At 43.5% G+C, this 23,725-nt stretch overlaps 10 protein-coding genes and 1 non-coding gene across 11 annotated transcripts in view; 5 read left to right on the top strand and 6 right to left on the bottom strand.

The window, feature by feature from the left end:
• Positions 1–189: 189 nt before the first annotated feature.
• On the bottom strand, positions 190–1,335 carry SS1G_12318 (predicted protein; the record flags this gene model as incomplete). The annotated part of the gene is made up of 1 exon (XM_001587238.1): positions 190–1,335. The coding sequence occupies one exon, from the start codon at positions 1,333–1,335 to the stop codon at positions 190–192; it is 1,146 nt and encodes a 381-aa protein (XP_001587288.1).
• Positions 1,336–3,119: 1,784 nt separating this feature from the next.
• On the bottom strand, positions 3,120–4,232 carry SS1G_12317 (hypothetical protein; the record flags this gene model as incomplete). The annotated part of the gene is made up of 1 exon (XM_001587237.1): positions 3,120–4,232. One exon carries the CDS (start codon positions 4,230–4,232, stop codon positions 3,120–3,122), a length of 1,113 nt encoding a protein of 370 aa, XP_001587287.1.
• A 590-nt stretch (positions 4,233–4,822) lies between these two features.
• SS1G_12316 (hypothetical protein) lies at positions 4,823–6,425 on the top strand (the record flags this gene model as incomplete). Its single annotated transcript, XM_001587236.1, has 5 exons — positions 4,823–4,864; positions 4,920–5,378; positions 5,495–5,734; positions 5,904–5,964; positions 6,169–6,425. 5 exons carry the CDS (start codon positions 4,823–4,825, stop codon positions 6,423–6,425), a joined length of 1,059 nt encoding a protein of 352 aa, XP_001587286.1.
• A 1,037-nt stretch (positions 6,426–7,462) lies between these two features.
• Positions 7,463–10,093, bottom strand: SS1G_12315 (hypothetical protein; the record flags this gene model as incomplete). The annotated part of the gene is made up of 8 exons (XM_001587235.1): positions 7,463–7,561; positions 7,660–7,710; positions 8,000–8,131; positions 8,191–8,365; positions 8,597–9,113; positions 9,161–9,588; positions 9,730–9,821; positions 9,905–10,093. The coding sequence occupies 8 exons, from the start codon at positions 10,091–10,093 to the stop codon at positions 7,463–7,465; spliced, it is 1,683 nt and encodes a 560-aa protein (XP_001587285.1).
• Positions 10,094–10,919: 826 nt separating this feature from the next.
• Positions 10,920–11,963, top strand: SS1G_12314 (predicted protein; the record flags this gene model as incomplete). The annotated part of the gene is made up of 3 exons (XM_001587234.1): positions 10,920–10,938; positions 11,280–11,517; positions 11,843–11,963. 3 exons carry the CDS (start codon positions 10,920–10,922, stop codon positions 11,961–11,963), a joined length of 378 nt encoding a protein of 125 aa, XP_001587284.1.
• On the bottom strand, positions 10,987–11,067 carry SS1G_14547. Its single transcript has one exon. It is a non-coding gene; the product is annotated as a tRNA-Ser (tRNA).
• A 1,623-nt stretch (positions 11,964–13,586) lies between the features above and the next one.
• Positions 13,587–14,801, top strand: SS1G_12313 (hypothetical protein; the record flags this gene model as incomplete). The annotated part of the gene is made up of 3 exons (XM_001587233.1): positions 13,587–14,081; positions 14,349–14,475; positions 14,524–14,801. 3 exons carry the CDS (start codon positions 13,587–13,589, stop codon positions 14,799–14,801), a joined length of 900 nt encoding a protein of 299 aa, XP_001587283.1.
• Positions 14,802–15,530: 729 nt separating this feature from the next.
• Positions 15,531–16,757, bottom strand: SS1G_12312 (hypothetical protein; the record flags this gene model as incomplete). The annotated part of the gene is made up of 5 exons (XM_001587232.1): positions 15,531–15,771; positions 15,826–15,994; positions 16,137–16,325; positions 16,381–16,457; positions 16,510–16,757. The coding sequence occupies 5 exons, from the start codon at positions 16,755–16,757 to the stop codon at positions 15,531–15,533; spliced, it is 924 nt and encodes a 307-aa protein (XP_001587282.1).
• Positions 16,758–17,499: 742 nt separating this feature from the next.
• On the top strand, positions 17,500–19,979 carry SS1G_12311 (hypothetical protein; the record flags this gene model as incomplete). The annotated part of the gene is made up of 5 exons (XM_001587231.1): positions 17,500–17,846; positions 17,898–18,474; positions 18,538–18,663; positions 18,757–19,677; positions 19,974–19,979. The coding sequence occupies 5 exons, from the start codon at positions 17,500–17,502 to the stop codon at positions 19,977–19,979; spliced, it is 1,977 nt and encodes a 658-aa protein (XP_001587281.1).
• A 532-nt stretch (positions 19,980–20,511) lies between these two features.
• Positions 20,512–21,653, bottom strand: SS1G_12310 (hypothetical protein; the record flags this gene model as incomplete). The annotated part of the gene is made up of 2 exons (XM_001587230.1): positions 20,512–21,199; positions 21,250–21,653. The coding sequence occupies 2 exons, from the start codon at positions 21,651–21,653 to the stop codon at positions 20,512–20,514; spliced, it is 1,092 nt and encodes a 363-aa protein (XP_001587280.1).
• Positions 21,654–22,568: 915 nt separating this feature from the next.
• Positions 22,569–23,725, top strand: part of SS1G_12309 (hypothetical protein) — a gene marked incomplete at both ends in the record, with an annotated part of 2,326 nt that continues 1,169 nt past the window's right edge. The window contains 2 exons of the mRNA XM_001587229.1: positions 22,569–22,684; positions 22,846–23,710. Of these exons, the coding sequence (XP_001587279.1) occupies positions 22,569–22,684; positions 22,846–23,710 (981 nt within the window). The remainder of the gene's footprint in view (positions 22,685–22,845; positions 23,711–23,725) is intronic.

Raw genomic sequence — 23,725 nt, 5'->3', positions numbered from 1 at the left:
AACATTAAACTCCGAGTAAGTACAAAAAAATCCCAAAAAAAACAAACTGAGGAAGCACCCCGTACGGGCACCCCGAAGAAACACAAAAAAAAAACTCCGCCTATCCCACCAAGGACCACCGAAGACCAAAGAAACACCGAGGACCACCAAGAACCACAGACAATGTCATCTTCACGAGGGTCAAGATGACTATGAGTCCCAAGCAGAGGGGGTTTTCCAATTCTCAATCCCCCAACCGCCCGACTCCTCAATGTCATCTTGATCCTCGTAAAGACGACTTTGTCTGCTCATCCTTGAAGGAAATCTGAGCTTCTTATACGAGTCGATGATCATCTCCTCGCCGGAATCCGAGACCCTAAGAAGGTCTGGGAACTTGTTGGCCAAGACCCAAAGCGTCCACGCGGCATCGTTGCCAGCGTTGTGCTCCCATCCAGGCTGGACGGAAGGGTCGTAGCCCCAGACCAAGTTGAGGAGACTTCGACCGTTCTTGCTTCCCGGCTCGAGATGGATCGCCTGTGTATCAATGGCATCCGGGAAGAAACGATCGAAAGCGTCGATCCCCGCTTTCTCCAAAAAGGCTTGGTCATTTTGAATGGCATGACCAACCAAGACCACTTGTCCATATTTGGACTCCTCCTCAATAAGCTTTTTGATCAGCCCATTGACCTTGGCGAGCTCGTGAAACTCGGTGCGGCCGTATTGAAAGGCGACCTTTTCACCTTGTTTGAGCTTTCCAACTCTGGTCCTGTACTTTTTGAATTCCTTGATGAAGATGTGGCGGAATTCGGTGCCAGCTTCCGAACACGGATCCTTCGCGTAAAGGGCCGCGTTGTCCCCGGTCGCACGGAGGACCGAGATGCCAATCTGTGTTGGCGTTGAGCGAGGATAAACCTTGCCATTGGCAATGCAGTTGTACTCGTGCGTGGTTGCCTCCAAGTCAATGGAGACGAAGACGTATGCCTTGACAGGCAGTCTTTCGTTCTCCACCTCATTGATAGACGTGGAAGCCATTGAAGCCAATAGCTCATCGACAGAGGAGGCGGAGGAGGAAGCGGGAACGGGAACGGCAGCGGGAGTGGAAGGAGAGGACCAAGAGGACGAGGAGGAGGAGGAAGCCGGAGCGGGAGGGGAGGACCAGGAGGATGGGGCGGAAGGAGAGGACCAGGGGCAGGAGGAGGGGGCCGGAGCAGGAGGAGAGGACCAGGACCAGGAGGAGGGACCAGGGGCGAGGGCAGAAGGAGAGGACCAGGGGCAGGGGGAAGGAGAGGAGAAGGAGGGGGAGGGGGACGGGGAGGAGGGAGTGGCGGCAGAAGAGTAGGAGCGGCGTCCAGACATCTTGAAAATAAGTAAAATAAAAAAATAAAAATTTAACTGAGAAGTGGTGAGTAAAATAAAGGATTGATCTTGAGCAACTAAGATCGGATAATCAATAGATCAGTGATACAGATTTCAAAAGTGTGACTTTTGTAAATGGTAAAAATGATCAGAAGATTGTTTGGCTGAAGAAGAAAGAATCTACTTTCAGGTTGGGGAATTCTCTTTTGTATGTTTCCTCTCCAGTGGTGCAATGTATCCTTGCTCAGAAGTCCGTGAGAATTTTGGGAGACTATGCTTCTTGAGAATTTAACTTTGTCTAGATTTATGACTACAATGAACGATGGAGTTGACAAGCCGATCTAGGAGATATAAGCTTCATACTAGTACTAGGATTTTGAGCTAATTGTAGATCCCTCTGTGGGGGAAGGCGGGGTTTTCGCTCATGTACACTGTATTCATCGTCATGGACTGTAATTCAGCATGAAGATAACCTTGATCGCCGAACGCGGTTTGTACATCAGAGCCAAATCCATTACATTTATCGAACTCTATTTCAAGAAGCCAAATAACTGTGCGAAGCATGAAAGGGACTCAGAGCATTGAGCGACACTCAAAGATTCAGAAACCATTCGCTGTTAAACTTGAACGCTAGATCACAAGCCTACGAGCTACAAGTCATATGGCGATTAAGATAGAAAACGGTCATGAAGATGAAAGTATGTCTCTAGTAGTAACCTTACTGAGTCGTTAGAAACCAAGCTAGAGGTACTAGATGCACCGGATGAAGAGTCTAGATCATAAAAATAAACGCGTATGCGAAACTTAGCGATCACGACATCTTTGAGCATGTACCAAAGAAGCAGGAAATTTCTAGCGATCTGCACTTTCAATCACTCGACTGAAAAGATTTATGTAGTGGGGTATGGGTTAAGCTTCTGGACATCAAAGTATTCGGAATATTCGTCTTTTGTGACTGGCTCGGTTAGATGGGCATGAGTAGGAAATTGACTAAGTACCACTACACATCTCATCGAGTTTTAATAGAGTCGATCTTTCAAAGTTATCAAGGAGTTCTCATTGGGACCACCTCAAAAGGTGATATAAATTGTAATAGTCCGGATGCGTATTCAATAATGAAATTTCCGAATCGTGGGAATCGAAGTTATTTGTAAGGTGTTACGAGTCACTTGAAAGATTGAAACCATTCGGAAGAATGAAATGTGTCTGTAATATTGAGATCGTCTACTTTCGTAGAGTAATACTAAGTGGAACGATTGGAGCATTTCCAAAAGTCCATATGTCTCCAAATATTGAGCGATTTTATTCCAGACCGCAGCCTGTAATGTTGTGCGCTTGGGGATATGTGAAATAATTGATATATCATTCATGAGTGGAGTATTGGAAGGATGAATATTGAACGGAAGAGAAATTTGGTAACTGAGTCATATGTTCACAGATGAATGGATGCTCACTTCCTCAACTGAAGCTTTGGGACATGTAAGTTGATCGATGAGATTATTGCGATGTGGAAAGAAGATCGACAAAAGTACCAAGTCTGACAATTCAGCTTAGATAATAAAAAAATTTGAGAGTTATGAGAGGCACCAAACTTTGGCAGTCGCCACCGGGTCTGGCGGAATTTTAATTATGTAGATGTTTATATCAGATTAAAGGAGATTAAGATGATGAAATAGAAATGATTCTGTGTGTTCCTTCGTGAAGACCCACCATTCTAAGAACTCCATGCAAGCCAAACCTCGCATTAGTATATCCTATTTTACATATCTAAGCATTCCTGATGTTCAATATGGGCGATACATCCACTCCCTTTCATTGAAAACGATTTCAAATTCAACTTTGTCGAATGTTCCTACGGCGGCATACAAGTCGTGCATTCCTTCTAATCCTGTGACGGGAAGATCTTCAACGGAATCGCCCTCTTCATGAAGATTCCATCTGCCACCCTTTTTGCCGTCTCTGGTAAAGAAAATCTCAACGTCGATAGGAGTTTTAGCCGTGGTTTGTGATGGTCCAGAATCATATGCAGGAGGACTATTGACATTTCGTGGAGTGAAAGTCATTCCAATTCCGACAGTCTGGCCGGCTTGAAATTTACTTGTAAAGTCCTTACCACCCCATAGATCATTAATGTATTTGTGACCATCATCGCCGTGAACACCCAATGACCCTCGATGCCAACCAGGCAATCTGAAAGTTGGATATGGCTGTGCAACATATCCTAATCCCAAAGTGATTTCCCCACGACATCTATTTGATATTTTGACCTCGTAGTATATTGTTTTGCCAATTTCGGTTTGTAAAGGTGAATGCGCATACACGGAGTACAACGGAAGCGTAGAAATAATGCATGAATCCTTGCTGTTTGACTTTGTCTTTCCAGTCCAAACACCTTGTCGCGGACGTGAAAGATCACCATTGTAAGACCTTGGCTTAATGACACCAATATTTCCAGCATCAAGTGCTTCTAGAGCAGCCTGGGGGAATTGTACTGGCGGTCCCAAAGGGTTCTGCTCACACCATGCTTTCCCTTGAAGTGCCTCTTCTTCTGTAGCGTTGTTTCCATCGCTTCGTTGATGTCCCATCGATGGAGGAGGCGGCAGAAGAGATGTGTCAGGGACCGCGGTTTGCCAATCGTGATATGGCGCTTGAGGTGGTGGGCCCGAAGGAGGGGCATATTGGTACGAAGGTGGGGGGCCAGGCGGGGGTGCATATTGCTCGTTATAAGGCCCAGGTTTTTGCGACGGTGGTGGTCCCGCTGGAGGAGAGTAAGATTCGGTCTGTGGCATTTTGATCGAGCTTTTCCCCTGAGGTATTGCGTTGAGTGGTCGTGAATTGAGATTGTCGTTTTCAAATCCGGATGGTGCTTCGCCTTTCAATTTGCTACCGAAACACATTTTCAAGAGATTTATGGAAGTTTTTGTAGTTGAAGAGTCAAGCAATGGTTATTAGCATGAAATCTTTGGTACATGATTTGATTCCCAACTTGTGGAAAAGGGCTGTGCGATGATGGTATGGAGTCATATGAATCAAATGGCGTCTCTCCAAGCGCCAGGTAAGCGCGGGTCACGCCTTCCACCATCTCAATGCCCTGAACAAATATCAACAAAACACTGAAATGGCCTGATGTATTGTATTAATTACATTTGTATTGTGGTTATTCGAAGGCCTAGATTTCCACCGGAATTATCCTGTTCTGCAAGAGATAGGAGATTTCGGTATCTTCCGAATATTTTCGTGTCAAAGGAGAGAACATTCTTTGACACGCCCGAATCTACAGCTGATAAGCTCTGATGCTAGAATGATGATTGACTGATAGCTTTAATAACCAATGGAGAAACAGTTGTAGAGAGATGAATTGCTTTATTGCTTGGCAACTTCCGTTGAAAGGAATGACTTTCACTTCTATACTTTTTAATATAAACTACTACTCCCAGCAGATAAAGCTATAGCTACAGCTTTAGGTATAGCTCTCAAAAATAACGTCATGGCGCCACTTCACTCTGCCTCGTTCAGAATATCAGTTCATGTTAGTATATATCTATCTATCAGGGATACAGTGAATCTTACAGTACCAATTCTAGTATCCCGACTGTAACGATTCGGAATTTCTCACATTACAACAACTTCTGCGCAACCAAGATGCTGCTGCGGATCTGATAGCTAAAAAGGCTGCATCTTTACTATGGATTGGTTCACCCAAAGGGGGCTTCGTCATCAATGAGAATGGATATTTCCGTCCTTATGTAAACGCCACAATTTTTGCTCAAGCAGATGCCTTTGGGAAAGCTACCGTTGCCTATGAGGTACATTGGGATATCCTCAAGAAGTACCTCGCCATGGGTGGGGATCGAAGCAAATTGGGTTGTCCGGCCACAGATGAACTGTGGACTTCTGACCGTAGTTGTCGTTTCAATACCTTCACATCAGGTGCAATCTATTGCAATTCCAAGACCGGCACGTGCGTGGTGAATGGTGAAATCTATAAGAAACGGATGACTATGGATGGAGCTGAAGGGGTTATGGGTTTCCCAGTTTCTGACGTGAGCATACTTGATATCTCGATTCCGCGCTTTCTTATCACAAACTCTTTCATGTCAAAATGCTATTCATGCTTGACTTTTGACGTTGAGCAGGTTACTAATTCACCCATGTGAAGGAAACATTGACGACTGGGGGAGTGACTCTCTTCAATATGTTCTCACACGGTGGTGCTATATATTACACTGTAACTCGCGGGGCATTCTGGATTTATGGGGATATCTACAAGAGGTGGATGGCTTGTGGTGGTGAGATGGGCGAGCTGGGATACCCCACATCAGACGAGGAATATGCACCCGATGAAGTGTGCCATTTCAACAAATTTTCTGATGGTGGTGCGATATACTCAACACCAGAAGTGAGTAATTTGAATTCTTTGATGTTACATTTGCTGGTCTTGATTTTCCAACTTCAAATTCCTTGCTCATTTTCTATCTCCTGCTTGTTTACTGCCATCGCTCAAGTTTCTTGCCTTGCCGCAGATGACTTAACCTGGTAGGCAATTACTAACCCCTGATATTCTCTAGTACGGCGCCGTAAAAGTAGGTGGCAATATTTACAAAAGGTTGATGGCGCTTGGTGGAGACAGTGGGTATTTGGGTAACCCCATACGGATGAAATGCCGGTAAATACAATACTGGTTATACGACTTCTCTGGTGGCTCAATATGATGGCATACTTCTATTGGCACCCGGGAGTTTTCTGGGAGGGAAACAAATTATAACATCAACATCACCGATATTTTGATCAAGGAGCTCCGCTCTGCACGCGTAGACACTCTTTACATTACAGCATCTATCGCCACCGCATCCGCAGGAGTGCAATCCATTGCTCAAGCCCTTGGTGAGCACCCAGCTGGCTTCGTATACCCCAGCTTGACACTTCATAATTGTCCGATAGGAGACGAGGAAACGGTAACATTAAGATACCTCATCGTCCACAACCACTCCAACGGCCGAGCAGACGTTCTCAAAAAGCTTGGTATCGCAATCCACATATTAGGAACAGCTGCTGTAGAAGAAGATATGATCGCTTCGCGGTACAGATGAAAATCTTCAATCGGAGACGCCATTGGTGCAGCTATCGGCGGAGGTCCTGTACCTGTAAGCGAATCTGCTGTTCGCCCTTTCGAGGGATGGGCAGATAGTGGTGGTCTCGGAATGCCATTTTTGAATTCTGATGGTGTGGTTGCGGCCGAGGTTGCAACGCTGAAAGGTAGTGATGTAAAGGCTCATTTAATCATGGGAAATACGTGGAAAGTTAATGATAAGCACGTGGGTACAAAAGCTCCTTCATGGTACGGCGCTACCTCACAGTATGATGTATTGTGGAATGTGGAATTCTCGTGAATTTACTGTGGAGTATTGGTATATACCGCAGGTTGGTTGGTTGGTTGGTTAGTTGATTGGCTGGTTAATGGGAGCGTAATTTCTGGAAGGTTTAGGAGTCGCGTCTGCTGCTCTATCTTTTTAATGAGGTAATAAAAGTATGGTGTGTGATAGATTGAGTAATTAGTTATCCGTTTTGACAAACACTATCCAAGATTTTTTTGATATTTGCGGAAAAACCTCATGTGAAATCTTAGCTGGATAGTGAACTAAGAAGTATCAATCGGTGATAAAAAGTTATCTGTTATTATCTGATCAAGTATAATAAAATCAACACATGAAATTAACTCTACTGGCCTAAAATAAAAACTACATTTAATACAGTAATAAAATTTAATCTTATTATATATTTGAATTCCATATAAGATCTTATAAGAAAAAGAGTGTAATTATATTTAAAGAATAAAAATACACAATTCATCAAGTATCCAATAAGAATATTGAATTTTTGATATAATTATTAATTAATATTATATTATTCAAGAAAATAATCTTATAGAAGAAGACTAATTGATAGATGAGATATTCCGTACTCCGTAAGATTACACTCAGCCGACTACACACGTGAAAATTTCATTTTGGAAAAGTGCGGATCTATCTATAGGTAGCTAGCTAGTGTTAAACATCAGAAGAGTATTCCTCAGACCTTCATCTTGCATCTCATCTCCTCATCTCTAACTCCCCCATCCATAAAAAAATTACTTTCCATTCCCATTTCCATAAGCCACATAAATATCCTTCTCATATCTCTCAAAGATCGCCTTTCGATTTAATTTCGTAGTTGCCGTTACTAATTTCTGTTTCTCGTTAGCATCATCCATTCGCCTCACTTACAACCCCCTTTTATTTGTAAGATAGGTTGATGTATCCAAATAAATTAGAGCATGTCACATACGACCATAGACTGAAGAGAATTGGGCATCCCGTCCGCTCTGCCATACACAAGCTTCAGATCGGTGGATTAGTAGTTGGGTGGGTGACCACCAGCGAATCCCCACTGTTGTATGTTTTTTGTAATTTCTTTTTGCCTTTCTTTTGTTTGATCCTGAGAACATGCAAGATGAAAGCTTTTTCTCACATTGATTGTCGTCCATCCCTCATCTGCTAATACAACACCTTGAATTATTTCCATACTGGCTAATCTAGATCTTTTCCCTATAGCTTGTAACTGCTTCAATAGCTCACGACGAATGGATTCATTATGCACGAGATCATCGATACCGTGACCTCCTTACTCCCAGAGACTCAGCGAGCTTTTTGAGAGCTGGTTCGACGGGGACAATGATTGCGACCGGATGTGTTTCAGTGATTGAGGCGTAAACACATATATTCGCTGCTATGGCTGCAGCTCGATAAACTGATTCCAGCTATTGAGGTATTATTAGCACATCATACTAATACCTGTAAGGTGTGACGGGAAGTATACCTTTTCCAAAGCAATATACTCTCCATTCATCGTCTTGACCAAATTTTTCTTTCGATCGATAATCTTCAAATGTCCATTTTTGTCCCACTCACCAATATCCTCAGTCTTGAACCATTCATCTGGAGTAAGCGCCTCGTTTGTTTCAGTAATGTTATCGTAGTATTCGGACATCACGCTAGGACCTCGAATTCAGATTTCTCCTTGTTGAGGAGTTTTCGTGGTAAAGTAGCCTGCGTCGGGGAAATCAACGAGTTTTATTTCGATGCAGGCAGGGATATCACCCGCTTGGAGGGTGAAGGAGAGGGGATCGCATATTGCGCCCATGCTGGTGTATCATCAGTAAACCTTTTTTTTTTTTTTTTTTTTTTTTTTTTTTCATATATGAGTTTAGATTAGGGTTGCTAACGCGGTAGTTTCTGTGGACCCATAACCAGAAATCATGGGTGTGATGGTCCGAGAGATAAATTCTTGAGTCTGTTGAGATATGGGACCTGCGCCATTTAAGCAGAACTTCAATCTTCCACCTGTCGCTTGTTTGACTTTGTTAAAGACAATTGCATCCAAAATAGCTGAACCGGGTAAGCCGGTTGAGGAGAGTAATCCTTTGGTGTAGAATGCACTCCAGAATAAACTACGGACAACAGGTCCACCTTGATTCACTTTGGCGATTACACCTTTTTTGACCGTCTCCCATACTGATGGTACACCCACTAAAAGAGTAGGTTTTAGTTCCTGGATATCACCCTTGCAGTTTTTCATGGAGGGTTCAGAGAGAGTTCTGGGATGACCGTATCCCATTAGGGCAGCCCAGTAAAGACATGCGTTTTCAAATACGAATTCGAAGATATGAGCAAGGGGAAGGTATGCTAGAAGTGTATCCGAGGGACCTAGATAATCACCTACGATAATATTTGCTCCCGTAACTATAACGATGTTAGTTTGGGGTTTAACAGGGAATAGAAACACTAACTGGCCGCCACGACGTTCTTATGCTTTAGCGATGCGCCCTTCGGAGTACCACCTGAGCCGGATGTGTACACGATGCAGCAAAGATCCTCAGCTTTAGGTGGCACAGCTTCAATAGGATGTAAATGTCCCAAATCTATTAGTTCTTCGTAGCTCAAAAGTGTGAGGTGGTTGTGACTCTTCTTTAGTTCCTTGATACTTGATAATGGAAGTTCTGAATCGCCATCTGTGTTGTATATCACGTATCTAATATGCTTCAAGTCCTCGAGAGAATCAAGTAAAGTTTGAAGGAGCTGTGGTTCTAGGAATATGACCTTGGCTTTCGTTTGTATAAGGGAATGACGGAGCCCTTCGACGCCAAGAGTATCGTATGCAGTGACAATAGGCATAGACTGGGACATTGAACCATGAGCGATTGATAGCCAGTGAGGACTGAATCTACTATAAGCTTGAATCTTTAAAAGCCAGAATATAGGCGATTACCTCGTCGTTGCAAAAAGATGAACCCGATCGTCCTTGACCAATCCCAGTTTCCTCAATCCCGCACCTACACATAATACCAGAGCTTCATACTCCTTAAAGCTTATATACTCATAACCGCTCATTTCAAAATAAGTCCATACTTTATCTACCTCCTGTGTTTGTCCCTCGATGATTTTCTTTACCTTCTTCGTCTCCTCGTGTTTCTTGATTAGTTTCTCGACCCCAAAGCTCGAGCATCCCCAAATCGACGAGAGCTCTGCTGTACGATATCAAACACGGTTTCGATGCCTGGCTCTGGCTGAGAAAGAAGTTCTGGGTGTCGGATATTGCAACGGGGAATGGATTCACCAGGCACTTGAGGAACTCCTTGTACTTCTGCAGTGAAGGGAGGTTTTCTCGACATTCGAGGGGAGAAAGTCGTAGTTTTGGTCTTGTTCTTGGTTTGGGAGGACATGATGAATTTTTACAACATATGGGAAAAAAGATGTGAATCGCTGTTATTAGATTGGAACAGAGTGTAGGGTGGGGGGATAGCATTGATGAGGGCCTGGTTTGGATTTCAATAATTCTACATTCCTAGACTGCCTGGAGGAGCTCGACCAATCTAAGCCACCATAGCCCTCCATTCATGATTGATGGAATGTGATTAACGATAGTTCTGGTGATAAGCCGAGGCTTTTCCTTGCACCTGATTACCCTTTTGACATAAATTCACGAAGATGCTATCGCACCTCCGACTAGAAGGCTCTTTCATCTTTCTTTGTAGTAACTGTTAATGAAATTGAGATGATGGTCACTGGCCACTTGTTACCAGAATACCTGAACAGAAGCCATTATGAGCTGAATGGTTGTTATTTGTTATTTGTTGGTTGCATTGGTGAAAAGAGGGAAGTAAGTTATGGCTGATTCGCATGTGATAGAGGCGCCAAATCCCTATAAAATCTAGGCTAGTTGAATAGAAGCTTCGTCGTACCTACATTATCAGCTTATTATACAAAGTTCTGAAAAAAAGAATTCCTGCTGAGGTTCGATGCACACCGGGAGATAATTTCATGATGAATAACTTTCATTGAGTCGGTGATTCTCTGCACGACACCCGGTAAGGTTACCGTAGTAGGTTACCTAAGTAAGAATCCAAGAGCAACCATCAAACCCACACTCAAGCATCGCTCCGCTTTCAGAATGTTCAAGTATCCATACCTGTATTAATACTTTCTCCACCTTCATTTGTTTGAGCGATTCAAAAAATTCTGGATGGACAAGCTGATGCGACAGTAACAATGCTAGGATCTCCCAAAAGTAAACCCTTCCTATTAAATTCCAGCAAGAAAACGAGCAAAAAGATATCGACGTCGGCATGATTCGAACATGCGCCCCCGAAAGGAATTGATTTCTAGTCAATCACGTTAACCACTCCGTCACGACGCCTTTAAGTTGCATAAAATACAGCGTAGAATCAAAGTACATATTCAAAAACGTTTTGATTCATTCATCTAACAGGATCTTGATCTATTGTTATGCGAAGAGGTTCCCAGAGTATCTGATCATCTGCATAGACATCTCACGGATTTACCTCGAGAGAGAAAATCTTTCCGAGAATTCTATTGTTTTTAAAACATCAAAAGCTCACCATATTTCAGTACTAAGGCCACACACACGACTTCGAATGAACGACTTTTCCACGCATAACTTCCTTTGGTCCACGGAGCCGTTCGATGTCAATGTGCAAGATATGAGTCTGCCGATCAGGATTATTTGCCGTGGGAGAAGAGACAGAACGATTGGACAAATTTGGACTCAGAGAACCTCTCCAGAGGAAGGAGTTCCAGACGAGAAACAATTAATGCTAGTCACCCAATTGGAATTGTTATTGGTATTGTCAGAGTTACAGGTGCTTATGGAACCGACAGAGCGATCAATTCCTCAACTTTTATAACAAGATTGCGAACGACATCTATAGTATGGATTTTTGAAAATCGCACAGGAGCTAGTATTTAGGAACACTACTATATCATCAGCCAGTGATTACGCAGTTACGCAGCGAATTGTCGTTACTTGATACATAATTCCAGTGCTTGGACACCTCAACACCAACTACCATGCCATGTCATATCAAGCCATGTCATATCAAGCCATGTCATATCAAGCCATGTCATACCAAGCCATATACTCTCTCATTTTTATATATGCTGCACAAAGGTAGTCTATCAATAGCAGGGCGAAATTGGCCGGTCAGCACTCCAAAAATGGCTGAATCTGCAGCACGGTATCCGGACTTCTCGGGACATACAACAGGAGTTAGATGGGCATTACGACAGCACTAGATCCTATAATTCTAAATCGCACAGCAATCTAAGATACCTAGCCACCTCTAATACGGTTCTATTTGATAATAAGTTCTATATAGTAATACCTTTTTGGTAATCATTACCCAACTCCGATGGTGGTTTCGTCAGAAGAATGTCAGTCCCCTTTCTCCAACCCCATATATATAGCATGTATCCGAAAATTGTCAATACCCGAGACCCCCATTTCGTTCAGCGGATGATAATCTTATTAAACATTTTCCGGTTGAACCGGCTGGTACATTCTATTTGTTTTTGGCCGGTTGGCCATTTAAATACCCTGCAGGACTTATCTCATGGTAATAGATGTAATAGATTGATACATTGATAAATAGATGAATAAATAAATTACTGAATAAATCGACAAACGAATAAATTAATAAATCAATACCCTTTTACATTGGCAGAATTAAGTTAGGAAGAAGAAGTTAATTTAGCCATTATACTTACGGGAATGGATTCTTATGGAGTTTATACGATACTCGTATGTAGGAAGATATCTTGTTAAAAGTTCACCGCCCGTTCAACCCGTTCTCATATTCTAAGACGCCCGCATTCTCGCCGGAACATCGCTGCTTCGGTATTTGTTGTCTTCCGTAGAATATTTTCTTCTCCGCCCTCCGCCTTCCCTTCCCATCAAACAGCTGGAAGCATATATATGAATTAACCACGACGCGCCTTTATAAAAAAATGTCGAGTCGGAAGAGAATATCGCAAGCTTGTAGACCATGTGGCGTCAAGAAAATCAAGGTACAGTAATAATTCCACTCTCTCCCACTCTCTACACGCGAAAAACGACCGCGGCCATTGACTAGTCAATTCAGTGTGATGGCGGGGCGCCTGTGTGCGGACCATGCCAGAGGAGAAATGCCGAATGCTCATACGGTATATCGAAGCGTGGACATTTTCCACGCAAATTCTTGGAGGGGAGGTGCGTCATTTTAAGTCTTCATTCCATTAAAAGGGAACCTGACTGATTGATATGCTGATTGAACTATTAGCCCTTCAAACTCAAACATTCCTCGTGAAAACTTATCTACTCAGCCGTCCTTTCAACTACCGTCAGGAGGGGCTAACCGCCCTCATGTTACCATCTCTGACGCACAATCCATTCACCCAGGCCCGGTCAGACAAACCTCGACTCTGGCCACAAGCTCATCAGCGCAAAGAAAAGACAAGAAATATCCTTTTAATCCTGAGGTTTCGAAACGTTTGTTCCAGATCTACTTCGATTGCATCCATCCGCTATGGCCAATCCTGTACAAGCCAATGTACACTTCATTCGATTATACCTACCCTTCACCAAGCATACCAAATGTCTTGGCATCTGCAATGTTCGCAATTGCGGCCTGTGTAGATAGACATCAACCTTTTCCGCAGACATACGATGATCCGCATATCACGGGTCCTGCAGAGCCTCACTTTTATTTTGAAGAAGCCTTAAACTTGCTGCAGAGAAGCAATGACAGCAGCGATAAGACATTAAAAAATGCACTTACTCCCTCCATAGTAAATTGCCAAACGTTGACGATACTTGCACTACAGCAACATGGAGTGGCCGAATATTCAAGAGCTGCAGTCTTTTGTGGACTTGCATCATCAATGGCCACCGAATTACGCTTGCATAGACCCCACGAATCGGATGGCCCACAACGTGAGATTCGCTATCGTCTTTGGTGGAATCTGTTCATCCTTGAGAAGATGATTTCTTGCGAAATGGGTAGACCGGTGATGCTTAGAGTAGAGGAGACTGATACTCCCTATCCTTCAACCTCGGAGGCAGATGAGTTTGAATTACCTCCTGCCAGAATGAAACGACAGAATTCGACTAACGTTCATTGCGCTGGCAAAATGCGTACACTCTCAGTCCTCGTGATGTCTATCCAACTCGCAGTCGTAATGGAGAGACTTTCAAGGGAAGTGTATGGGCTAATGAGTAGAAGAGCAATTCGTGATGATCGAAGTTTTGGTGAAGCAAAACGCTTAGAAATATGGTCCGCTTTTCAAGAATGGGAGCGTAGCATCGAAGCCTCCCCCTTGCGCTTGGATTTAAGCAATAACCTTACATCCGTCTCTGGCGTCGTTACTAATTATGTTGTAAGTGCGTAATGTATTTTATATCTGGTCCTTACTCATGCAATCCAGGTCATGCACTCCGGGGTAATACTCTTACATCGCCCGTTCATTGCTAGATGGGTATCAAGCCCTTCAAATACCAATGCTTCGGCGCACCCACTCAAGGTCTGCCTAAATAGCGCGAATGCAATATGCACTATCTTAGAGAAGTACTTTAATGACTTCTATGGCCTACCATGCGACATGGTATTTAGTATTTTTACAGCTGCAAGCACGCTATTGTATCAGTCGAAGCAACCGGGTGGAGGTGACAATGCGGAATCGCAACGTCGCCTTAAGATGTGTATACACTGGCTTTCCGTTCTTGGAAAGAGTTGGAAGAGTGCTGGGGCTCGTCAACAGCTTTTGGTAGACCGTAAGCCCCTTGCTTCTCAAGTTCACAAGTTTTTACTAATTCATTCAGTATCTGCAATGCCGCAAGATGTTAATATGACAACTCTAGCCAATGCAGCCGCAGCTATCGATGCTCAGGAGTCGACGACCTCACAACTTCTATCCGAGCAAGAATCGATATATGCACGACATTCGACAGCAGATGCCACGTCTGGCGTAACCAAACCCGTGGCACCAACAGAGGACTGGGAGTTTTTGAGAGGGTTTGGAGATTCTTCTGATGAATTTTATGTTCTAGATGAGGAACTTCGAGTTCTGCTCGAAAGTGATCAACAATGGAATCTCTAAGTTCCTGTAGACATTTAATAGGAATAGGCTACCAGCATAACTACTCCTATTATTCTCAATTCCACAGAATTGCTATTCCTTACATTTCAATGATCCCGATGGGTCCATTATATTCCTCTCTCCCAAAGCCGAAGTAAAATATCGCACCGAAAAACAGCCATCCACCCATGACAACCACGCTATAATTCATGTTTTGTGCGGTGACAGGCTGCACGCCGGGAAAAGTGCAGAAAACTATCGCCACGAAAAGCCAAACAACAGCTACTACATTGACTACCAATCCGAATGTGTCACCTAATTTAAATGGCCCATACTGGCCTCTTTTGAGATTCTTTCTACCATATATTATCATATAGATGATTGGAGCAAGATACGAAGCATACATCCCAAGGACGGACATCGATAAGATGGCATTGAATGCTGTACTGTTTCCAAGGTATATTAGACCAAGAAGCATCTCTACCACGGTCACGGCCACAATTGAGCGAACAGGTACTTGTGTTGTTGGACTTATGTGTGCAAAGTACTTCGGATATGGAGTTGCCGAATCGCGAGCAAACGCCCAGTACGTCCGTGAAGTTGAGGTACAACCAGCCGCATTGGCCGCCACGGCAATAGAACAGACGATTAATATCAAAATCGTTGCTCCGGCTTTATTGTTCGTAACGTTTTGGTATAGCTGCATGAAAGGAAACCCAGTCGGGGATGTGAGCACTGGAGTTATAACTGTCAACAATCTTTCTTATTCAAGGTGTTTTGGACGTCGAAATTGGTTTCATTGGAGTATTTATGGTTATCAGATGAGAGGAGAAATTTCTTACATTCGTCCAAGTCACCAAGAGAATACAGCAGCATGATGCAATATCCAAGTCCCAAAATCCCGTTCACAGCCACACTTCCGACCATAGCGATTGGAACATCTCGTGCAGGGCGTGGCATCTCTTCTGCTAAGTGACAAGCTGCATCGTAACTTTGTGGTATCATTAGTACAAAATAAAATAGCGAGAGTCAGGATTTATCTTACCCAAGAAGCGGATATACAGCACTCAAAAGACCCACGAGCCATGATGTCCCACCATCTTGCCAGCCACTGGTATTCGTAACTTGGACAAAGACGAAATGGGCATCATGTTTGGGTGCCATAACTCCAAGTACTGTCATGACTGCCATGAGGCCGGCAATGTGTAGAGCACCTAAAATCATCAGTTCTGGTGAAATAGATCGTTGTGGGCTGTGGGCAGTTACCAGACACTAGATTCGTATGTGGAAGTACCTTCGATCCCCATATATTCACGGTGGCAGAGTATAAAAGGACCAACCAGTAGAACAGCATACCCTGCCATCTTGCTGGCACATAGCTGTCTGGGTTATTGAGCGTTATAAGGCCTTGGAACTGCAGTCCTGCAGAGAACGCGGCTGATGCTGTGAAGACAATTTGTCCACCGATGGAGGTCCAACCCGTGAACCAGGATGCAATTTTCATTTGGTTTCTTGGAGCGAGAGCGGCGACGAAATGGTATTGTCCTAATTCGCGTCGTTAGATTGGAACCATGCTTCGCATGTGGAAAGTGTTGCTTACCGCCAGCTGTCGGCCAGATGGACGCAATCTCGGCTAGAGATGATGATATCGCCAGACTTCCGATCAAGGAAATGCAGCTGTAAGATTATCAGTGATGCTATTCTGGTTCACGGATTTAATATGACTTACTAGTTGTAGAAAAGACATGGAGCTCCGCCATTTGCCAATGCTGCTGCTACAACACTGGACAATGCTTCCCATGTTGCCATCAAGCAGAGACATAAGGAGCCAAGTGACCAGACCGAGAAGTCTTTGCGTAGTTCTTCTACTTGTCCGGCTATTGGAGTGTCCTCTATTCCCTCATCCACTCCTGTTGACGAAGGTTGGGATTCCTTCATCATCATATCCTCCTTTTTAAAGCCGCTTTCGAAATCCATTCTTAGGGGGAGGTCTTCACGATTCTCGTCTAAAAGTCAGTGTCGTTGAGGACAGTCGTACAATATCAAAGGCAAATTTTGTATTACAAAAGACAAATTTTGAAATGTTATACAAATTTTGAATCAAGATACTCTAGAAAAGATCACGGAGTTTACAATACTCCAGGACTCGTATTCCTGTATAAAGCGGAGCCTTTCCGTTATCAACCACGTATCAAGGCTGTAATTTTCACTTGTCATATCGATCTAATTCCAAAAAAGCTTGATTGCATTGGTTCCGAAGTTGAGACGAGCATGAAACTATTATGCATGAATTATTTCAGCGTTGATAGGCAAAGCCCTTGGGGTCACTAGTCACAGGATTGCTGATACCGGGTATATGATTGATTGTTGAGATACCCGTTTCCCGCGTTAGGAGATAAGCGAAATAACCGGACGGATATGTCTATCTACCAATCATGTTAGTGCGCCATCGAATTCATGCAATCAGAATCAAAGAATTTACATAATGAACTTGAGCGGCCGGTAAACCGATGGCGATATTTTGTGTAATGACTAGTAGTAGGATTAATTTCTTTCATTACTTGTATTTATACAAGTCCTCCCCTCCCTCTATGTGCATTTCTTCTCGTGCATCTTTCTTCACTTTGTTTCTTCACTTCTCAAAGTTTACACAATTGAGTTTGATACAAATCCTTGTACTTTTTTAAACATAATATCAATTCTTTTTCCATCAATCAGCATGTCCCCTCCTACCACAAGACCACATCCCCTAACCCAACTCTCAATCACCGAGGCCCATAAAGCCCGCGACATAGTCATAGGTCTACACAGCGGCTCTCTCGTCTCTTTCCGCACCATATCACTGGAAGAACCCCTCAAAGCAGAGTTGCAAAAGTTTCTAGAAATAGAACATAATGGCGCTCTAGACGCATCAACTATTTATCCAAAAAGAGTTGCTAGGGTTATGTATGATGTTATTGGTGGTACCAAGATACCCCAATATCAAGAGTCTCTCGTGGATGTTGAGGAAGGTGTTGAGATCTCAAGGGAGATTGTAGATACCAAACATCATGCTCGTTTGACTTTGTATGTTTAAACTTCCCTCTTTATACAAATCCAAGCTAACCCCCTCCGCAGAACCGAATTCGACGACCTAGTAAAAGCCGCGTGGGCCTCCTCTCTTTTCAAAGAAGCGGTCTCCGAGCTCCATATCCCAGAAGGATTTGAAGTCGTCGTAGAACCCTGGCCATATGGAGGAAGCATCGAGGACGAAAATCCTCGATACTTTCAAGGTCTCTGTTTTGCGCAGGATAAGCGAAATGGGAACCCAGATTCGAATTTCTATGGGTATCCGCTTCCTTTGATTCCTATCATGGATGCTCATACGCGCGAGATTATTCGGGTGGAAAGATTGGCTACGGGAGGGATTGAAGATGGATTTAAGGTGGGGACTCATGATAGGGATATTTTGAAACATTGTAAGCCGTCGGAATATGTGCCGGAATTGTTGGAAAATGGTACGAGAAAGGGCTTGAAACCTATTAATGTGGTGCAGCCTGAAGGGCCAAGTTTTGTGGTAGATGAGGATGAGAGTTTGGTGGAGTGGCAGAATTGGAGGTTTAGGGTCGGTTTTAATCATAGGGAGGGGGCTACCATTCATGATGTGAGATATGAGGGGAGGAGTATTTTATATCGGCTGAGTATGTCGGAGATGGTACGTGAGGTTGATTACTGTTTGTGGTGGAAGTGGAGTATTGTGCTAATTACTCATTTCTAGACTGTTCCGTATGCAGATGCTCGAGCTCCATTTTATCGCAAACAAGCATTTGATTTTGGAGATGGTGGTGCAGGAGACTGTGCCAATAACCTGGAGTTGGGATGTGATTGTCTGGGCGTCATAAAAGTTCGTGCTCCTATCCAATCTCCAGATTTCAATAACCCTTTTCCCCGTCCCTTTCCCCCCAAACCTCAAAGTATTTAGCTAACCGTACTTTAGTATTTTGACGGCACTAAAACTCAAGCCGATGGAACCGTCTCCACAAGTCCCAACGTCATTTGTCTGCACGAACAAGATGCCGGTATTGGCTGGAAACACACCAATTGGCGTACCGGTCGCGCAGTCGTAACCCGTCACCGCGAACTCGTCGTTCAATTCATCATCACCCTCGCAAACTATGAATACGTATTCGCCTACAAATTTGATCTTGCTGGTGGCATCACTGTCGAAACACGCGCTACGGGTATCGTATCCGTCGTCTCAATCGACGCCGGCAAGAACAAGAGCGAATACGGAAATGTAGTAGCCCCAGGTGTCCTAGCACAAAATCATCAACATATCTTCTGCGTGCGTATTGATCCCGCGGTAGATGGACCACTAAATACCATCATGGTAGAGGAATCCCACGCCGTGGCTGACAAGACACGGAATCCGCACGGAAATTTCTACGAAGTGGTTTCGAAGCCTGTAGAGAAGGTATCGTGGATCGATGCCGCACCGATGAACAACATGTTTATCAAAATGATCAATCCAGGCAAGAAAAACAGCATTAGCGGAAAAAACGTCGGCTATAAATTCATGCCTGCAGCTACACAGGTATTACTCGCACAGGATGAGAGTATCCAGGCCCAACGGGCTCGATTCGCTCAACATCACGTGTGGGTAACGAAATATAGAGATGGGGAATTATTCGCAGGTGGGAGATATACGCTGCAGAGTAAGCGGGAAGTAGACGGGGTAGCGGATGCGGTGGATAGGGGGGAGTTTTTGGGGACAGAGGAGGGTGAGGATGTAGTGGTGTGGAATTGTTTTGGTTTGACGCATAATCCGCGTGTCGAGGATTGGCCAGTTATGCCGGTTGAGATTCATGAGTTGAGGATTAAACCGTGTGATTTTTTTGAGGGGAATCCTGCTATTGATGTGTGTGGTGCGAGGAATTTGGTTTCGAGGTTGGTGGTGGGGAAGGGGAAGGAGGGGGAGGGAGAGGGAGAGGGAAAGGAGAGTTGTTGTAGGTAGGGGGGGCGAAGTAAAATTATTATTGAGATGGGGAGGGAAGGGGGTTTAAAGAGATAGATTTCGTATGAATAAGAACAAGAGTATAAATATAAACAACATTACTATAAAGTTTCTAATCTTCTTATAAAACCTCCATCTAGAAGATTATTTTTTGGGTTTCTCTTCTCCATTTTAATATTCTAGTATTCTAATGTTTGTAGTATTGATATATTATTATTTCAAATATCTATCTAAGATTACATATTTATCTACTATCTGTCTATTGGTCTGTCTGCATGGAACTCCGAAGTTTGTTCTGTGTAGAGTATTGATTGTGGAGTTGAGGATATGGGATATGGGATATGGGATATGGGATATGGGATATGGGATATGGGATATGGGATATGGGATATGGGATATGGGATGTCGAGTATATCTTATAATAATAAATGTTAATGTTTTTTGTAAGTTTTTAAAAAAGGGTTTTTGGATTTGGATTTATATATGATATGTGTTTGAAATCTTATATCTATCATCTCTGATCTTACATGACATTCCCCAGGATTAAAATTGTCATAATCCCAAAATCATCCCCCTTTAAACTTTGCCAATAGTCTTGCATGAGGTCGGCCATCCAATAGTCTTTAAATTGATGAATAGATTCGTTGAGATGGTATTTTTGGGAGGATCACCCGGTGGGGTGGGCTACCGCAAGATAGAGTTATTAAATGACATGGATATGACAGACACCGCTCAGTCTCAACCAATAGATACGATGAAAGATTTTGGCCATCCGCTTACAAAACCAGATTGATCTGTCTCTTTACCAGAAGAAACATCATCGTATGGAAAAGCATATCCACGACCATGGTGATTTGCCTCATGAACCAGTCGAGCATAATGATTGGTGATATTATTGCGATAATACTCTGATACTCTTTCGTTTGTTGGATGATGATCATTGCTTAACAATGTTGAACGATTCAATGCCGCGCTAATGCGAGCAGTGAGTGGTCCTGTCGCTCCAGCATTGTTGGAAAAGGGACCAGAGCTACAACTGAAGATGTCTGCGGTGGATGGTTTTGAAAATGTTGCTAGGCCTGGAAATGTTAATTGTCCATTGCACACTCGGCCCTCAACCTCTCTCCATTCCGCTTGTGTGTCGACGATTAATGGTGTTTTGCTATATTTGTCCCATGCTTCATCGACGTAGGATTCATAGTAACCACTGAAACCTGGTTCATGATTGGGGCTCAATACGCGAAGTTTCTGACCACCAGATTCTACAATTAATTTGTCCCATCCTGCTCCGTCGGCTCGACTTTGTGCTTTTAGCCCTTCACATATAGTCTCTAGACCATCTGCTTTCAATCCCCTAATTTCTTGTGGCGCACCGTTTTCAGTGATAAGTTTCATAGAAACTGGTAGACTAACAAAGTCGACATAGCTGTTCCACATTAGCGATTTTGAAAGGTATCATGTGGTAGGTAAAAGGACCTTATATTGGCATAGATTTGGGTTTGATTGAATGTGAACTCGCAAAACGCCCAGTTGGTATTAATATTGTGATCAGAAGGATTGGTAACAGATGGCTCAACCAATGCCGGTCCCGGATTCACGAAGAACTCCAGCTTCTTTCCTATCGAAAACCAGATTCTTCCTCCGGCAAGCAGGGGAATCGTAGCAATAGTGGTACTGCCTTGCCTACCTAGTTTAATGGCACAGTCTGCTGAAAGTGGATAAACGGTACGTGGTGGTGACTCGGGATAATATGGTGTCTTTCCATCGGCCTTCAGTAGACAGACACGATTATTGTTGTTCAGTGCTAGTCCCGTGATATAAGCATACACTTCGTCTGAAGGGTAACGGTTCTGTAGCTGGATATCGAGGGTTTGAGGCATGATAATGTAGATGACGATAAGGTAGAAGTAAATGTGCAGTGAGGGTTCGGATTGAAAGTTCAGTGAGAAAGAAGCTTGCGTGAGAAGAATGCGATGAGGCCAATCTCAGAATTAGATCAAGTTAAACTTGGTGACTGGAACCTCGTATAAGAAGTAATGCAGAAGCGATTCTTGATATGGATCAAGCACAATTTCGGTGATTGAAAGAACTGAGTGGCAGCGAAATCAAGCATTTAACATAACGATGCTCAATGACGTATGCAGTAGCCAACTTTCATGAATTGAATGTTTCTGAGCTATCAAATACTGGATACAGTTGAGATACTGAACTCAATTCCGTGTATATGAAATAGCAGTAAAGAGATTGTATTTCTCGAGTGGATATATCGGACAGAGAACGGCAAGAAAGGAGGTTAGATATCAGATAGTTAGGCTTGCTATTTGGTCCACTGAGATTTTACCTTATGCATAGCTGCTTTAGTATACAATCAGTAGGCCATGATAGATATATATATAAATATTGGTGTATTTTGATCCTATAGAGCAAAAGGACTTGAGTAGAATCTAGTTGATATGAACAATAAGTACTAAAGTAGGAGGAGTCTGTTTGATAAATACACTACAACAAATGCCGAGACAACATCAAGTGCAAATGGATGACTAATACACCGGGCAGACAGCAGTCTCACGTGATTATACCACAACATTAAACGAGAGTCTAGTAAATCTGTGCCCACCCACCATAATTCCAACCTTTTCTACAGTATCTTCCGAAAAACGGCGACCTATAACATCATCAACGCAATCAACGGCAACCTCCAAGTACCATCAAAGCCACGACTCAAACCGCCGAGTATCGAAGCCAACCCTAATCAGCTTATTTTATCCTGGTGAGGATTGCGAACAACCGTCAAAATGGTTTATGATTGGGATGATAAGGAGGAGTTATGCTATCGCATGTATATTGATGAGAAAAAGTCATTGGAAGAAATTATGGAATTTATGAAAGAAACTATGTCTTTTAATCCATCGTAAGTTTATATCTTGTTTGAACTGCACTGCACTGCACTGTTACTGTCCTGCGCTGCAAGCTATAGCATACTATAGCAACTGTAGCAGCTATAGCATCATGCATCATATATCGATATGCACACCCGTACCACTCGCACTGACAACGACTGACCCTGATAAGCAAACGTGCATTCCAAACCCAATTCAAAAAATGGGAATTCCCCTCGAAGCAGAACCCTGCACATAGGAATGAGCCACTCGTCCAGCGCGTCAAGGAACTATGGGATATCAACACTTCACAGCGAGAAATGCTTCGCATTCTCAACGAGGAGGGATTCGAGATCAAGGAGCGTGAACTCATGCGCGTCAGAGCGAAGAATCGCTGGCTGTTGCGAGTACCTAATGGGAACAAATCAAAAAAGTTGATGGATCAAGATGTAGAAAATCAATTACAACAGGCATTTTACAACAATGGACAATTACTAGAAGGAGAACAACAGATGGAAGGACAAATGGAAGATCTACCACCAACTTCATCCACTCCCAAGAACAACAACTCTAGAGCTGAATCCCCACCACTTAGTCCAGAGGTTATGGCAAAAAGACAAGAACGTTACGCCAAGTTACAAGCCGAATCTGCAGAACGATGGGCCGCTCGCAAACGTCGTCGTCGCACCCGTGGCTGGGCTGGTCTCCCGGCGGATCCTCCAGGACCCCCTCGATTTCCTTCCGAAACAACCATCGATGAGAGCAAGTCTTTCTTGAGTCTTGATAATCGTCTATATCGTGATATAAGGGAAAGATTCCAACGCATATGCGAAGAAGCAGGTATCATTAAGAAAACCATTGCTGGACCAGAGCGTTGGGAAGCTGCCAAGGATAGACTCATACAAGAGAGTGAACATCTACAATCGGTTTTCTGGAATAACGATGAAAATCTGGACCCAAAGAAACTGGCTCTCGACGTTGTTTGTGGGGACGTGACAAAGCGAATGCGAACCTTGCAGCGTCGTATGACTATCGCTGAAGCCAAGAATGCTCTAGGAGTAAACCCGAGGAGT

The sequence above is a fragment of the Sclerotinia sclerotiorum genome, genomic scaffold (assembly GCF_000146945.2).
Source record: "Sclerotinia sclerotiorum 1980 UF-70 scaffold_19 genomic scaffold, whole genome shotgun sequence".
NCBI lineage: Eukaryota > Fungi > Ascomycota > Leotiomycetes > Helotiales > Sclerotiniaceae > Sclerotinia > Sclerotinia sclerotiorum.
Note: the sequence above shows the minus strand (reverse complement) of the source record. Positions and strands in the feature narration are given on the sequence as shown.